The sequence below is a fragment of the Choloepus didactylus genome, chromosome 3, assembly GCF_015220235.1.
Source record: "Choloepus didactylus isolate mChoDid1 chromosome 3, mChoDid1.pri, whole genome shotgun sequence".
Classification (NCBI taxonomy): Eukaryota; Metazoa; Chordata; class Mammalia; order Pilosa; family Megalonychidae; genus Choloepus; species Choloepus didactylus.
Genome location: NC_051309.1, coordinates 154332542 through 154349187, shown reverse-complemented (window position 1 = coordinate 154349187; position 16646 = coordinate 154332542). Strand labels below are relative to the sequence as shown.

The following is a 16646-nucleotide window of genomic DNA, read 5'->3' as shown; positions in this document are numbered from 1 at the left end:
GTGTACAATCAATTGCCCCAGTACCATCATACAGCTGTGCATACATCACAATTAATTTTTGTTCAATTTTTAGAATATTTTCATTACTCCAGAAAAAGAAATAAAGACAAAAAAAAAAAAAAAAAAGGAAACTGAAATCCTCCCATATCCCTAAGCACCCCCCCTCCATTGCTGACTCGTAGTATTGGTATAGTACATTTGTTACTGTTTATGAAAGAACGTTGGAATACTACCAACCGTAGTATATAGTTTGCAATAGGTATATATTTTTTCCTACATGCCCCTCTATTATTAACTTCTAGTTGTAGTGGCATACATTTGTTCCGGTTCATGGAAGAGATTTCTAATATTTGTACAGTTAATCTTGGACATTGCCCACCACAAGGTTCACTGTTTTATACATCCCCATCTTTTAACCTCCAGCTTTCCTTCTGGTGACATACATGACCCTGAGCTTCCCCTTTCCACCACATTCATGCACCATTCAGCACTGTTAAGTTATTCTCACAACATGCTACCATCAACTCTGTTCATTTCCAAACATTTAAGTTCAACTTAGTTGAACATTCTGCTCATACTAAGCAACCGTCCCCCATTCTTTAGCCTCGTTCTGTATCTTGGTAACTTATATTTCATGTCTATGTGTTTACATATCATAATTAGTTCCTATCAGTGAGACCCTGCAATATTTGTCTTTATGTGTATGGCTTATTTTACTCAGTATATTGCCTTCAAGTTTTCTTCATCAGCCCATTTTTTTTTTAAGATTGTTTTGTTCATACCCCATACATTTCATCCTAAGTAAACAATCAATGGTTCCCTGTATAGTCACATATTTATGTGTTCACCACCCTCACCACTATCTATATAAGGAGATCTACATTTCTTCCACAAAGCAGGAGGAAGAGTCAAAGAAGGTAGAGAGGCAAAAGAAAGAAAGAAAAAAAAAAAACATGACAGCTAGGAAGCAGCAAAAGGAAAGACAACCTTAATTCCAAGTAGAATCAAGAGTCAGACAACATCCCTTAACCTTTTAATCCCTTCCTCCCCCACCTGACACATCAATCCTGGCATTTCAACTTTGCTTGGGGCGAGTAGTTACTTTTTTCATGCTTCAAGAAACCATCCTCATAGTGAATTCACCCCATCTCCTGTGATCCTCGCCAGGGTTACACCCTTTAACTCAAGAAAGCTCTTAATTTACAGTCCAAAAACCCAATCTGGGGGGTCTAACATCAAATTCTCCCCTGATTTTATGTTCCAGCCCTCTTGATCAGACTCCAGTCCCAAGCATACTTCTTCACCTCTTGCCAGCACATGTGGCTAATATCTAGCTCCTTTAGGGTACAGTCTTACTTCCCTCTTCAGGTCTAGTACCTCCCCAGCTGAGTTTTGCTTAATTCTAATTTTAGGCCTAGTGTTAGACTGGGAGGTCCTGAGGGGACACATGCTGCCTGGTGAAGGAAGCCTGTGCATTGTCTTCCTACTTGGAGATAAGGTGGAGAATCCCTGCCCTTAACAAGGAAGCATGTGCAATGACTGTAGGCTCAGAAAGTCAGGAGTTTGGGGAGTAAAAATCTTCAGAACATCCACTCAGATATCTTCATCTCACTTCTCAGGGTTCCTAGTTTCCCAAGCAGTCTCTGATCTTGGCGTAATAGACCTGTCTCAGTTGGCAACTGCCTTTGAAGTTTACCCATTCAGACTATTAAGTCCCAGACTTGGTCCCCAATTTTTTCAATCCTCCTGCTCCAAGAGATGACAGCTTTTTTGTTATGTACCAGAGACCCCTCTGGCTTTCACACCTTTTATTTGCCTATTGTTGTCTTCAACTGTTCATTATCTTTCTGCTGCACAAGAATGGCTTTAGCAATAGCCATCAGATCCTGTTATCCTCGTAAGTATAATTTCTTCCATACATCTCAAATGCCAACCAGCCTGCTAAGACATCCCCTTCTACCACTATACCATCCCAATCCATTGCTAGTGTAAGTTGTAACAACTGGAGCACATGGCAGGGACTGTGTTCTTCACCTAACATTGCCTAATATCAATGATGGGGTCTGAGCAGCACACCTTTGTATCTACCGCACTATTGATCTCTGCCACCTATTTCACATATTAGACAAACAGTGAAGCAAATAGTATATACAAGAATATCTAAATATTTTCCAAAATTAGTTTTTAAAAAGTGAGGACAAGAAATTAAATATCAAAAGTATTTAAGCGAAATACTAGATTTATTCAAAAAAAAAAGAGATTTCCTAGGTAAAGCCTCTGTGTAATACTATTTCTGACTTTGTGCTGAAAAATGACTGAGTAGTCACTTTTGTCTGTACATACAGGAATTAATAATAGGTACTGTTCAGGAGATATACTGTAAAGAAAAAGATGAATGAGTCAATTGCTAAAATATACATATCATGATTATTCAAGATAACATGAATATTTAATGAAATTCAGAATGTAACAACATATGACTTTTATACTGTGAACATAAAAGGAAAAATACAGTAATCTATTTTACCCATTACATTTTTAAAAAATTAGACAGAATGAATTCATAAGCAAAGTGTTTTCATTTTCTTTCAGCAAAAACAGCAATTTAATTTCAAACAAATATATTTCCATTCTATTCCTTTATTCTATATGTGTATCTAATTGGCAACTTCCTAGATTACTGAAATCTTTATTCATGATGCTTCAAATTGCTTAGATCAATAAACATTTTTTATTTGAAAATCATTTTTCTTATGCTATAGGCCTGATTATCAGTTCCCGTAATAATACTATGCCCCACTCTTTGTCCCACTAAGTATGACTACTCTTTTGCACAAACAAGGCTAAGTGACGGTACTTTTGAACATCCACACACGATTCACCAAGCACACACATTCCTCCCCCTCTCAAACGCTGGGCTGCCAGTGGGCAAGCAGCTCTCCTAGCTCTCTTGTTCCTCATAGTGAGCATAGCCACTGGCATAGGTCCTTCCTAAATTCAGATTAGTAAACAAATCTGATGACTCAGCATCTGAATCCTTTCCACCTTCATCTTCTTCCTCTTCATCATCCTCTGCTTCATACTCATCCTCCTCCTCATCCTGGTAGCTGCTATCACCATACTTGTCAGAAGAAAGGTTCTTCCAATAGGCATCATACCCAGAAGCTCCATCTCCCTCTTCACCTCCCGTTTGTCTGCCAAATTTGAGGGAGCGTGCTACAAAAGACAAATGTATATTTGGCACTTTCTTAGTTCCAATTCTCTAATCCTCACTTTACTCTGTAATATATATGATTACATTAACTTCACTGGATGCCTTTCATTTCCAAAAAACAAAGCCCATATCACCCTGATTTCCTTAATATTTAGTGGAAAAGAAAGGAAACCTTAGAAACAATAATCAGCTCTAACCTTCTAGTCAGAGTCTATATATAAGCCATAACAAATAATAAAGATTACAGTGCCATTTCATTAAATCTAGAAGAAGTATGAAAATAAAATTAGAATAATAGCAATTCTCCAAAGATAAGTTAAATAAGGCATGTTAAAAAATAAAATGCCCTTAATTTGCACAATTAAAAGTTTATTTTCAAATCTCATAAATCACAGGCTACAGCTGAGTTCATGTCACTACATTTTTCTTGTGACATATTTAAACCAAAATCCAGACGTCCTGAAAAACAAAGCCTCTCATTCCTTCTGTCTTACTAGCAACAGAAAGTTAAGTGCAGAAGTTCAGCAAAAGCATCATCTTACCTGATCATACAACTGTATCTTTGAGTACACAAAGTACTGTCAGAACTATTTAGAATTTTGGTTCCATTCTGTTATGTTTAGTAAAGAGTTGAATTTCTCTTTAACAAAATTGTTAGCTGCATTACTATAAGCATGTTTGTAGTAGCTTTATTCCTTTAGAGAAGTTATATAAAAAAAACATAAAAACAATTTCCCACAGTAGTGATGGATTATATAATAAACATAGCTGCTCAACTACCACACATCTAATAGCTTCAGAATGAATTCCAACTTCTACGTACTAAAGATAAGCACCACTTGGACATCAAGGATTTATAGCTACCTAATTATTTAATAAGGACACCTCAGCAAAAACAGAAGAATGGGTTTTTTTGGTCCTAAATTTCAATATATTCACTATGTCATTAACTGAGGCAAATGCCAAATATCAAAGTGAATGAAGGTACATTTCTTAAGTCAAACTGAAAAATTTTATCCACATGATTTTCAAGGCTGTATAATTCCATTTGCTCAAGTGAACACATTCCTCTTGTTTATTAGGAAGGAGGCAAAAGAAATATAGAAAAAGAAAAAGAAATGTGCTAAGCATGAAAGTAAAATCATTCCATTGTTGAGAGAGCCTTACTTGACATGCTAAGATCCTTAGTTTCCTGAGTTTCATGTCCACATTTAGGGCAGGGAGGCTGTTTTCCTTTTTCTTGCTTAAACACCTTGCTCCTTGTATGATCATCACAGAAACAAGCCTATACAGAAGTAAATATAAGGAACTAAATAAATAAATTTAAAGATATATAAAAATACACCATACACTATTTCAAGGAAATTTAAAGATAGTTTTGTTAGGGCAGAGAGATTAAGAGTATTGTTGGGACAAATCACATTCCTGATTTTTATTTCTTTAGAGAAATAGTTTTTGCCAGGACTCCTGAACCATGACCTGATATAAGGTAGAGACTATACAGGGTTTGACACACAATTTATTCAGTCATAAATATTTTGAGTATTCACATGGTAAATGGTGAACAGCCTATCTACTCTCACAGAGTATACACAGTCTAACTGAGGACAGAAACAAAAGGAAAGACAATTAAAAGACGCTATGATAAAAAAGTGCAGAGGAAGGCCACTAAACCAGACATGGGCTTCAGGAAAGGTTTCTTGAGAGACATTAAGTCTTAGCTGAGATCTGAAGGAGAATGGGAGTGCACTAAGCTAAGTAAAGATGGAAGAAGAATGTTGGCAGACGAAATAACATACAAAAGTCTGAAGGCTTAAGACCATGAACACCTTCAACAAACTCAAAGTCATTTGGTAAAATCAAAGGAGAGCTGGCAGACAGATAAGAGATAGGATTAGGAATATAGGTAAGAAACAGAAAAATGATTCTGAGAGAATTTGAATCAGCTGGATCTGTTTAACAATCTGGGACAGATAGAAATGCTAGAAACAAGCTCTAAGACAACAGAATATTATGGAAATTTTTTACTTTATCCAAACTCTTCCAAGCAGGTGCATTTTGACATTAATTAAAATATGCTTCCATCATTTGGTCAGAATGTTCTTCATACATGAAAGGTGTGAAAAAAACACTGAACCAAGATTCAGGAAACAGGTATGCTAGTGTCAGCCCTACTACAAACCAAATACATGACCTCTGGAAAGTCATATAAGTTTCTCAACTTCAACATCATAATGTATAAAATAAATGAATTAAACTAGACAATTTTTAAGGTCCCTTGCAGCTTCATTGTAACTATAAATAATCCAAGGACTGGCAGAGAAGTATAAGGATTAAAAACAAAATCTAAAAAGAAAAAATACACAAGTATACCTTACAACGGAGACAGGAATGCTGACCAAGCCGATTGCATGAAACACCTGTGGGAGAAAGTTCATAACATGCATGCTCAAACTTGGAATGGAAACTATTTTCCACAGACTTGTATCCAATATACTATTCTCAGAACTATTATTAACATTTTTTCTGCCTTATAATACAGCCTAGAGAGAACATAAAAATGAGATGGAATCTCCAACCAGAAGGAAGTATAACAACAACTGTACACACCTAGCATTCTTTTTACTATTATTGCTCTAATTACTCCCAATTTAGTTCTATTTCTCCAGATCTAGGAGATGGGACGTTTCCATATTTTTAGAAAGTTGATATGGCAAAACATAGTTTTTCTATGACATAAGCTGAGCTTCCATTAATCATATAATGGTTGAAATTTTAAAAGAGTAATTGTCCCCATTACTACATATGCTCTTCTGGTAGCACAGGTGTTGGCCATTTTCTGCATAACTTCTGATAAAAGAATAGAACACTCTGGGTAAAAAGGAGTGATTATCAAGAGAAAGAAATGTTCAAGTGGGCAATGTTTAACAGATGGAAAAATCCCAAAATATTTTAGTTAGTAAGCCACATTAATGCTGGTCATTATCAATAATTGATGAAAAAAAGATAAAGGCAGAGTATAAACATTGGGTTTATTTTTCCCTTAAAACTGCCTTCCCAGTGATTATACAGGTAAACATGCATTTTAAAGAATATCTAAATATCCCAATTCAGTTGTAAGGTCTAATCCATGAATTATGAAACACGACCAATTAAGAGGGTGGTAACATACTCTATCTGTAGATCTTATATGTATCATCTGGATAGCATTTCAGAGAAAACATTTCAGTTTCTTCTCCATAATGGTTTCTCCTATTTAATAGGGTGTTCTAAGTGCCAGGTACCACACTAAATGCCTTAGAAGCACTTTCATTTAGATTAACCGTTGAGGAAGAAATTAGCAATTTTTTTCACAGATGAAGAATCTGACGCTTAGAAAAATTCAGTTATTTGCCCAAGATCATACAGCTAATAAGCAGAATTCAAGTAGTTTGACTCAAATACGTGAGCTTTTGAAAATCAATACAGTAAAATAAAAACATACAATCTATTTGTAAAGATCATACCATTGACCCAGTAAGTAATATTCTTAACTGGGAGATGCATGAGAATTATTTGTGGAGGTTTAATACAGATGTCTAGCACCCACCACAGACTTAAAGACAGGTTCTCCAAGGATGAGGCCTGGGTACCTGTATTTTTTAAAAACCTCCACAGATATTTTTGGTGCACACTCCTGGAACCAACTGACAGGAACCAACTAGAGGTTGGAGAATTTATAAATGAAGGGGGGCGGAATTTGGTTGTTACAGTAACTGGGAGGTAAAAATGACATTTAGTATTCAAAACAAGGAATGCTGTCCGTCCTGCAATGCCTGGTCAATCCCACAAAATGAAAAATTAACCCCCCAAAAATGTCACTGGCACCCTTGTTAAAAAGCAATGGACTATGTGTTCCAATTTCTGTAGAAAAAGAAAACAGATGCTGAGTTAAATTACAGTTCCATAAGAGGACGTATAAAAAACTAGATAACTTTTTCATTAAGATTAACACTTATAATATTAAGACTCTTGGATACATAGATATCTAATATGAAAACACTTACATTTAAATGTTTCTGCCTCCAAAACCTGGCAGCTGGCTTGATGTTCAAATTGATCATCTTCACAGAGAAAGTTATGGCAAAAAGAACAACTGAATATCCTGCCTCCTATTGGATTAAAAAATAATACACACACACCCACATAAATATGATACATCCTTATTTTTAAAAAATTCATACCTGTAAAACTCCTTGAAAAGATGGCAAGTTATTTCAGTGGTATCACCAAAATGGCAAAGCAATTTTTGTCCTGGTAAAAGCTAAAATTAATTGCCAAAAGTATTTAATTGAACCATTAAAAAGTGGACTTCCACCATCACCTGGCTACTCACATAATTCTCACAATGCTCAAAGAGATCACTTACTACCCCCAAGTCACCTCCCTCCCTAGCTAAACTATATTAGCATTGACTATTAAAACTAATAACCAAAACAATCATAGCAGTTAGAGTTGACAGTCAACATAATCTGAAAAAATCTTTAAAAAATAGCACACATATGTTTTAAAGTCAGCGTTCACTTCTAACAAAGCAGAGTGGTTCAGTTCATTGCTTGTATCTCATCACTCACCATGGTCCCATACACCTCGTTCACATTCAACACATTCAGCATCAGTGAGAGGGCAGGCACAGGCATGTGTACTGAGACACTTCCTACCATGGCAAACCCAAGCTTCACAGAAGTCACATATTGCACCCTGCAACCAAAGAACAAAAATAATTAACCTTCGAGACATGACCGGCTGCAACCATGATTTAACCAACAGCAACCATCAAAATTTTATACATTTAGCAATTTATCGACCCTCAGTGCTGACAGGTGACATGGAAAATATTTCACTATTCACTTTAGGCCAAAATTAAAGAGGATTCCCTGAAAAATAAACTACTTCAAAGCTATCCACAATATACAAACCCAAGCTATAAATCAAAAGAAAAAAGGCAAAAGGGAAATGATAAACTTATCCTAATATCAATTGTTAAAATAAGTCAAGGAGCTGGAAGAGTTGCCCTCAAAATGAATTCAAATTCAAATGATTTTTGGAGTCCACAATTAAAGCATTCTTGTCTACAGTACTTCGTAAAACTAAAGACATTTTTTTTCAAATACTAAATTTCTTACTTAAGAAAATTCCTTATCCAAAATAAAAGAGAAATCACTAAACTACTGCCAGTTTTCCTTTTAAGGCAACTTATGTTTAAAATCATTATTACATTCCTTTGTGGAAAAAAATTAAGCAAAATATATGAACTAAACCACAGGGGAGGACTCTCTAATTCTGTATCAAGACAAGACAGTAAGAACATACCTTTAAAAACAGAATGACACCCACAGAATATTAAGAGTCAGAAAGAATCTTAAGAAAGTAGGAATAGCTGTTCTTTACAAATGAAGCACATGAGGCCTCAGACTAAATCCAAGTCCTAGGGCTAGATTATAACTGAGATGAGATTTAAATCCAGGTTCTCTGAAACTCATTCAGTATTTTACTATTGAAGGCTCTAAAACAAAAGCAGTAAACAGTAAACAGGAAGAATGGTTTTTTGACTTGTAAAAATGGATGTCAAATTCTCAAATATAGTTCTTTACTCAGTCAAGGTCCTAGCAAGAAAGAGATGGCACGCTCAAACTGGGTAATCAAGGAAATTTTAAAAGAAATAAAATACAATGAACAGGGCAAGGTTTAGGAAAAACATCAAGTGATGATGCAGTTACAACACCTAGGCATGAAGACTGAGAAAGAACTATATGGAGAGGACTACCTGACAGGGGTTGTGGTCTTTATAGGAAGGATACAACCAAACTAGAACAACCTCACAGGGCATTAGCTGGGCACATAAATACCCAGATCTTATTCTCCTACCATATTCAGTTCTCCTGCCAGTGTCTTCCAGTTACGAAACCCAAACAGAAGCCATAAAGTTAAGAAAGCCATTGAGAAAGTCCGTACAGGTCAGCCTCCGAGGGTAAAGCAGGGTGGAAAAGGGGTATGAGAGGGTAAGTGTGTGTGTGTGTGCACACGCGTGCACCGTATGGATATTTATGTCCCCCAAAAGCCAATTTCTTTAATACATCTTGTGAGGGCAGACATTAATCTTCTGATTGTTTCCATGGAGATGTGACTCAATCAACTACGGGAGAGACCTTTGATTAAATTATTTCCACGGAGATATGGACCCTGCCCATTCAGGGTGGGATTTAATTAAAATCACTAGGGTCCTACAAGAGAGCTCACAGATAGCAGGAACAGAGAGTGGCTGAGAGAAACATTTTGGAGAAAGTCATTTTGAAACACAACCCAGGAGCAAAGTATCAGGAGATGCCAGACACATGCCCTCCTAGCTGACAGAAGTGTTCCAGACACCATTGGCCATTCTTCAGTGAAGGCATCCTCTTGTTGATGCCTTAGTTTGGACATTTTTATGGTCTCAGAACTATAATACTGTAACTTAATAAATCCCCTTTATAAAAGCCAATCCATTTCTGGTATTTTGCCTAACAGCAGCACTAGCAAACCAGAGCTGTGTGTATGTATAGATCTGAAGAGGTAAATAGAAGATATCCAGAAAATCACTTTTCCAGATATAGCTAATGATATATGATTCTACTTAAATACTACCTGTATGTAAAAAGGGACCATTCATATTCATACAACTCAGTAAAATAAGAAGAATTTGGTAAATTTTAGGCATGAGCAAGCCACCAAGGAAAGCTGCAAGGGTTTCTGAGTAAAAACAACATTGACAACTCTACTTTATATTTAAAGTAAAGAAAGAGGGATTCATTAAATGATTATGAACAAATCTGGCTCTTGGCATCTATAAAATATGCACATATGAAATATATCATGTAAAAGTCTGCCTCATTATAGAGAATTATATGTTCTCGGAAAGTTACAAAGAAAATATTCTGCTTCATATACAAGTAGCATTACTTTGCTCATGGAAGAAATTTAGACCTGAAGCATAAAATCACACAACAGAACACAGTAAAACTGTAATATTAATCCTATTGTGTGTACCATTGTACTACTGTACTATTTATTATTCCTAGGCTCTTCTGGAACTAAGTTGCTTATATAACAAAGGCTTGAACCTTGATTAAGCCAGGGCTTCAGTATAGTAAATGCCTAACAATGAGGTTTTGTGAAGTCTGATTAAAACATATTAGACAGGTACCATGAACAGAATAAATACAATTACAAATGAACTTTTGTTTAGGCCAACATTAAAATAAGCTTCCATTCCATGTACATTTCCCAGTAAGAAAGAGGGAAGCAGCCAGAAACAAGTGGGTCATAAGGAAAAACCATACCAATAACATGTTATGTTTCCTTAATAATCCAGATAACTTAATAAGGAATCCAGACTCCTTAATAATCCAGATAATTGCAAGTTGATTGATACAAGGGACAAAGCACTGCTATTTAGAAAAAAATAACCACTGATGAGAATGCTTTTTCTTATCTTTGGAAACCTACTAGACTAAGAGATAAAGACAAGAAGCTTACCACCATTGCAAGGCCAGTACTATATACACCAGCATGCTTTATGACACAGTCTGAAGACTTCATCATACACTTTGTTTTCCCTATTGAAGAAAAACATTTGCATCATTAGTCTTGAGAAGTAACACATATAAATACTCACAAATTCTTCTTACCTAGTCCATGTTCATATGAAAATACACTGAGAGTAAATGGAATGAAATCAGCATTGGTCACTGCTTTCATAACTAAAAAATAAATAAAAACACATATAACTGAGATCTGATAACCTGAACAAGATATTCTGAGACTAGAAATCTCTTAATAAATTTGTAAAAATGTATTTCACAATAAAGACGTACATCTAATTCACGTTTGTACTCAAATCAGAAACTGCAGGTTCTGCTTTGCAATCTAATGATTATATCAGTTAAAACTCTTATGGCTTTCAAACAAATTAAAGCAGACTTTAAAAAGCCATGCATAAAAATGAATTTTACATTTTATAATTCACAATAAAGCAAGTGTGTTTTTGTTTGTTGTTTCTTTTCACAGAATATCTCAAACCAAACCAAATAATGGTTATGAAATTTATGTTTCATTTTTAATGTTTATTCCTATGTAAAATTTTACAAACATAGCCCCCAGGTAAACATTCTTCAATCAGAATTTTAAAATAGTGCCTAAGAGCACAAAACACAGGAATATAGTGATAAAGCTAAAAATCACAATACAGTCACAAAAGCTCTAATCTAGCAGCAAATTACCAACTCAAAGCACTGTCAGGAAATTCATTTATCACATACTATGTGAGGAATAACACTGACATATTAATCACCCATATGAGACTATCCAAACAGTGGAATACAAAAGCAATAGAAGATGCTCAATTTTCCATTATCTTGATTACCTAAGGAGCAAAGGTAAGCAAAAGGAAATGAGAAGAAAGAGAAACAGGAATTGAGAAACAGCAGCTACCCAACTGCTCCATATCTAACACTGGGTACAAGAATTAGTGAGAAGCATACTCATGTATAGCAATATAAAATTCAAGCCCGTGATTCAAACCCAGAGACAGTGAAAATATGGGAAGGTCCTAGCAAGAACTTACCTATTAATCTGCCCCATAAACTATTTTTTCACCATACTTATTTGACTTTTGTAAAATAAGGATAAGTGTTCCAACCAGTCCAGTATTATCTCTTTTTTAAAACACAATTTTATTGAGATATTTTCACACACCATATAATCCATCCAAAGTATACAATCAATGGCTCAATATTATCTCTTTCATTAACTGTAGAACTGACAGATCTCCTCTTTGAAAGCTAAAACTGCACTAGAAATATTCAGGAATACAGCCCTAAAAACCCCTAACTTTTTGTAATTTTATCATACATAAACGCATTTAAATGATTTAATCACAAACTTCATCCTACATGAAACTATTATCCCATAAACAAAGGAAATATTTGCTCAAATGAAAGATTGGTTAAATCTGCAGTGACTAAAGTTAATTAGGTTTCTCTACTGCACAACTTCAGAACCTTTAAAACATAAAAATGTAATATAAACCTCCCAAATGGGGATGAAGCAAGCAACATTTCTCAAATTTATACTTCTTTTCAATAAATACTTATATGTCGACTATTCTGTGGAATACTATTTGGGAAACACCAATCTTGCTGTTCTCTGAACTTTTAGTTTTAGTCTGAATAAACACTTTGGAGTACACTTGGGAACTGGGTACATGATGTATGAACTCTTAATCACTTGGGGATACATTTGAGGAAACTAAAGGATTATATGCTAACCACCAAACAGTAAAACTGATCACAACAAATGGCACCAAGCAAATATGGAATCAAATTATTTTCAGTGGTCTAACAGACTGCAAGCAGTATGAGAAGGAATCAAAATTTAGAAGGTAAACAAAAGGATACTGACAAGACTAAGCTGCTACAGTGAAAAATTCAGTAACAATCTGTAAAGGTTGTTAGGCCAAAATCTGATCTTTTAATGTTTAAAACAACTTGTTGGTAACCTATATCTAAACTATGTCTTGAACATTTTCTAGCATTATATCAAAGAAGCAAAACCAAGACTTGATAGTTTCTTATCAGGCCAAATAACATTCTGTGTGTGTTACTTAATTTAATGATAAGACATGACATTATTGTAAGCCATAATAATGAACCTACAGGTTCAAATTGATAAAATGCCAACCAAATGTTTGATAAAAGACACATGTCCTTAGTTATCAAATACTTACCACACTGTGCACAAATTGGCAACTTCTGTACAGAATTACAAAAATAGCAAAACGCTCTATTCTTCTGCCGCCTTGTCATGTAAAATAAAATTTAAAAATAAAGTTAATATCAGATAAAACGTCAGAGATCCCATTTTATTACCACATGTAGGTATAAAAAGTAAAAAATAAAATTTTACCTCTGACACTTGTCACATTCCTGTAAAATATAAAGACACAGCATTAATTTTTCTGGCTGAAGATGCAAAGTAACTTGCATTATAAAAATGAGAATCCTGGTTTTCATATTAAAATTTAAATCCCCACCTTACTCATGTATATAAGCATCTTTACAGAATTAAATAACAAAGGCTCTGCCTATGTAGTACCACAGTATAGGAAGTGGCATTCTCACAAAAGAGGCTAAATACAATGTTTTTTTTTTAAAGGAATCAGACAAATAGTACAGGATAAATACAACAGGAGAGAGTATAAAATGATGAAGCTCACAGAAAATCCAGATTCCTAAACATGACATTTAAAGCTCTCCACAGTCTGTCTGTCCCTAACCACTTTTGTAATCTTGCTGGTTTGTTCTCTTTAGATTCAAATCACTATTGTTAAGCCATTCCCCAAATATATCTTCTACTCTCTCATCTCCATGTCTTTACTTATTCTAATACCTTTCCCTGAAAAGTCCCTCTTCAAAATCTCTATCTACCAGACATTCTGTTGATGATCTGATCACCAACAGTATCTGAGGCAATATGCTAGGTTTTATAAGTAACGTGAAATCAAACAAAAATCTGTTGCGTTAGTGAAAACAACAGACATGCCTCTAAAACATTTCAAATGCAATAATAAAATACATATTGTATATTTATGATAACTACTATATAGTTTTTCAACTATCAACTGATAACAGAAAAAAAAAAGCTGTTACCATTGAGGCATTACATGGGTGTTTAGCTAAATCTATGGTGCTCCTTGAAGCTCTCAATTGTTTTTCACGCTCCCGACGGTTCTCAGCCTTCTTCCTTGCACCAGTCTTTTTCTTAGGCATTTTTCCCTCTTTCTACATAAAATAACAGAAGTGATATAATTGCCTGGTTGCATTTAGTATTTTAAATTAACCAAGAAATAACATAATGAAGTGTTCTTATTCTGGTTAAATTTTAAACTCAACCATGTGAATTTGATGGTTAAGTACATTTTAAGGCCTTTATGAAACATTAAGCACACATTATTCCAAATAAGGTACATGACTTTTAAAATAAGACATTGTATTACCCAACAATGCTAAAAAAAAATGTAAACAACAAAAAAACTTATCCTAAAAACCAAAATAGTTTTCTTTCCCACTGAAAAAAAAAGTCTTTCATATTAAGTATTCTTTAAAACTACTCAGCACCAGTTAGAAAAAAATTCTTTATTAGACATATATCACTAAAGAAAAATAATTTACATTACTTTTTTGAACTACATATTCAGGTGACCTGTATGCTGCCAAGACCTGATGCATACCAAAGTTTAAATTTCCTACGTAATATCTAAATAAAACATTTAATAGTCAAGTCGGGTAACTACAAGCCAAACCACTCTCTCTAAACTGATACTATATGTATTATAGTTGCTTTGTTTGAAAGCTACTATACCTGTGGTAAACATGTAACTTTAACAGGGCTTGAATTTATGTGTAAGACTAAGCTTACCACTTCTATGTCAAAGTAAGGAATTTAAAACCTACTTTCAACATTTAGTTCAAATACTATACCTAGAAAAACAAGATATTTATTAAAAAGCTTATTTTTATTTAGTTTTTCATCCAATCTGAAGACTGCAAGTTCTCTTAAGGGTCCAAGTCTATCTCTCTTGATAGTTTCTGCATCCTAGCCCTGCCTGGAATATATTAAGCACTCAATAAATGCAAAAATATGTGACTAAATGAGTCTGTGTGCTTGATTTGAAACATGGATCTCAAAATTATTAATATTCTTCAAAAATATATTTATCTATATTTATGAAGTCTTTTCCAAGAGTGATTCTCAAAAACTAACTGTAGAAATTCTTAGAAACACAAGTTTAGACTTCTAGGCCCTACCCAAGATCTGAAATTCTAAACCTCCATGGATGAGCTCAAGCCTCACAGGTCACTGTGACGCACAACCTCCCTGAAGATACAGTTATCTTCACATTCAAAGAAACCAAAGCAAGTCCATGATACACGGAGAGTTCCAAGAAAGCAAACTTCGAAGAAATTTTAATTTCTCATTCAGAACGGCATAATCATAATCATGTATCAGCTCGTACTTTTAACAATACTAAGGTCATTAATCTATTTATAAAGGTTTCTTACTTTCTAGTTTTCAATTCTTATGTTACTAGAATGTCCAATTGAAAACCAAGTGGTAGCCAGGCTGGTGGCGACTCAAAACTTTGTACACGGCAGACAAGAGATTATTTAGTAGGTGGTTTATTAAGCAAGATCCAAGCCCACTAGGGTGCCCTTCAGTTATTTACAATAACAAAACGTACAGGGTGAAAAAAAAAAAAAAGGATGCCTTGGAAAAGGATCAGAAAATAAACACATGATGATCACTGGGATGAATTTTCTGCATCCCCAGGAGTGTCTTTTGAATCCACTGATAAAGTTGAGCTTCAATTGTTTTTCTTCACTTGTTTTGGAAACTTAAAAGAGTGTATTTCTTTTCTCATCCTCATGTGAGTTTAAGCCTTTCTCCATTAACGCTCCGATTTCTTGTGGACATGGCCCGTATCACAACATAAGGAAACTGACACAGGGTCACTGTGGCTTTAGAAGCAAACCCTGGAGTCGGAGGACCCAGCGGGGTGAAGGGGACAACCGGAGGAGACACGGCAGAGGCGCCACGCGGCTCGGGGAACTGGCACCCGTCACCCGCACGCGGGACACCCTACCTCGCGTGCGTTCCAGGCCGACCTCGCTCACCCTCGCGGGGAGGCCGGGCCCACTCCGGGAGCCGAGGAGCAGGGAATGGCGTGAGGCCTGCACTCCGCAGCCGTAAATTCAATTCGTGGACGTAGAATCCAGGAAATACACCACTAAGAACCGAAGAAGTCAGACCCGGTTTCGGACAACCGAGCAGGACCGGATGTCCTCTTACGTCAGGGAGGGCCTTACGTCGACACGTCAACGGAAAACGGCTCGCGTATCTCTGTTCGCCACGCCCCTGTCCCGCCCATACCCGTGGGGGGCGGGGGCGGGACTTTGAGTCCGGGACTGGGAACCTGGGAGGGGAAAAGAGGGTGTCTTCGGGAAAAGGGAAAATGGGGAAGCCGGAGAGAAGGGGACGAGAAAGCCCCTAACATTTTTGTTTCTTCAGAAACAAGAGAACTCTAAAAGGAAGAGAAAAATATAAAGAACAGGAAAATGGCTTCACAAACTTAATACTGGATCTGTTGACTCAAACAAGCTATTAAATACTTGCCTAATTCTTTTGGAGACATTTCACCTCCCTACAGGTTTAGTGCCTCACATCCCACCTTTTCTTGGTTGCTGCACAGGCTGTACCTTCGAAATTTCGTGTGAAAATTCACTCCTCCATATGCTCTTTCCCTGATATTCCCCTAGAATGCCGTTCCTTTGTAAATAAATTCTCCCACATCCTCTGC

At 35.7% G+C, this 16646-nt stretch overlaps 1 protein-coding gene across 1 annotated transcript; it reads right to left on the bottom strand.

The window, feature by feature from the left end:
* Window positions 1-1057: 1057 nt before the first annotated feature.
* Window positions 1058-16152, bottom strand: ZNF330 (zinc finger protein 330). The gene is made up of 10 exons (XM_037830714.1): window positions 15933-16152; window positions 13939-14070; window positions 13196-13215; window positions 13017-13087; window positions 10769-10848; window positions 7828-7954; window positions 7261-7365; window positions 5588-5634; window positions 4382-4499; window positions 1058-3216 (listed from the first exon to the last, which is right to left on the bottom strand). The coding sequence occupies exons 2-10, from the start codon at window positions 14056-14058 to the stop codon at window positions 2942-2944; spliced, it is 963 nt and encodes a 320-aa protein (XP_037686642.1). The 5' UTR covers window positions 14059-14070; window positions 15933-16152; the 3' UTR covers window positions 1058-2941.
* Window positions 16153-16646: the final 494 nt, after the last annotated feature.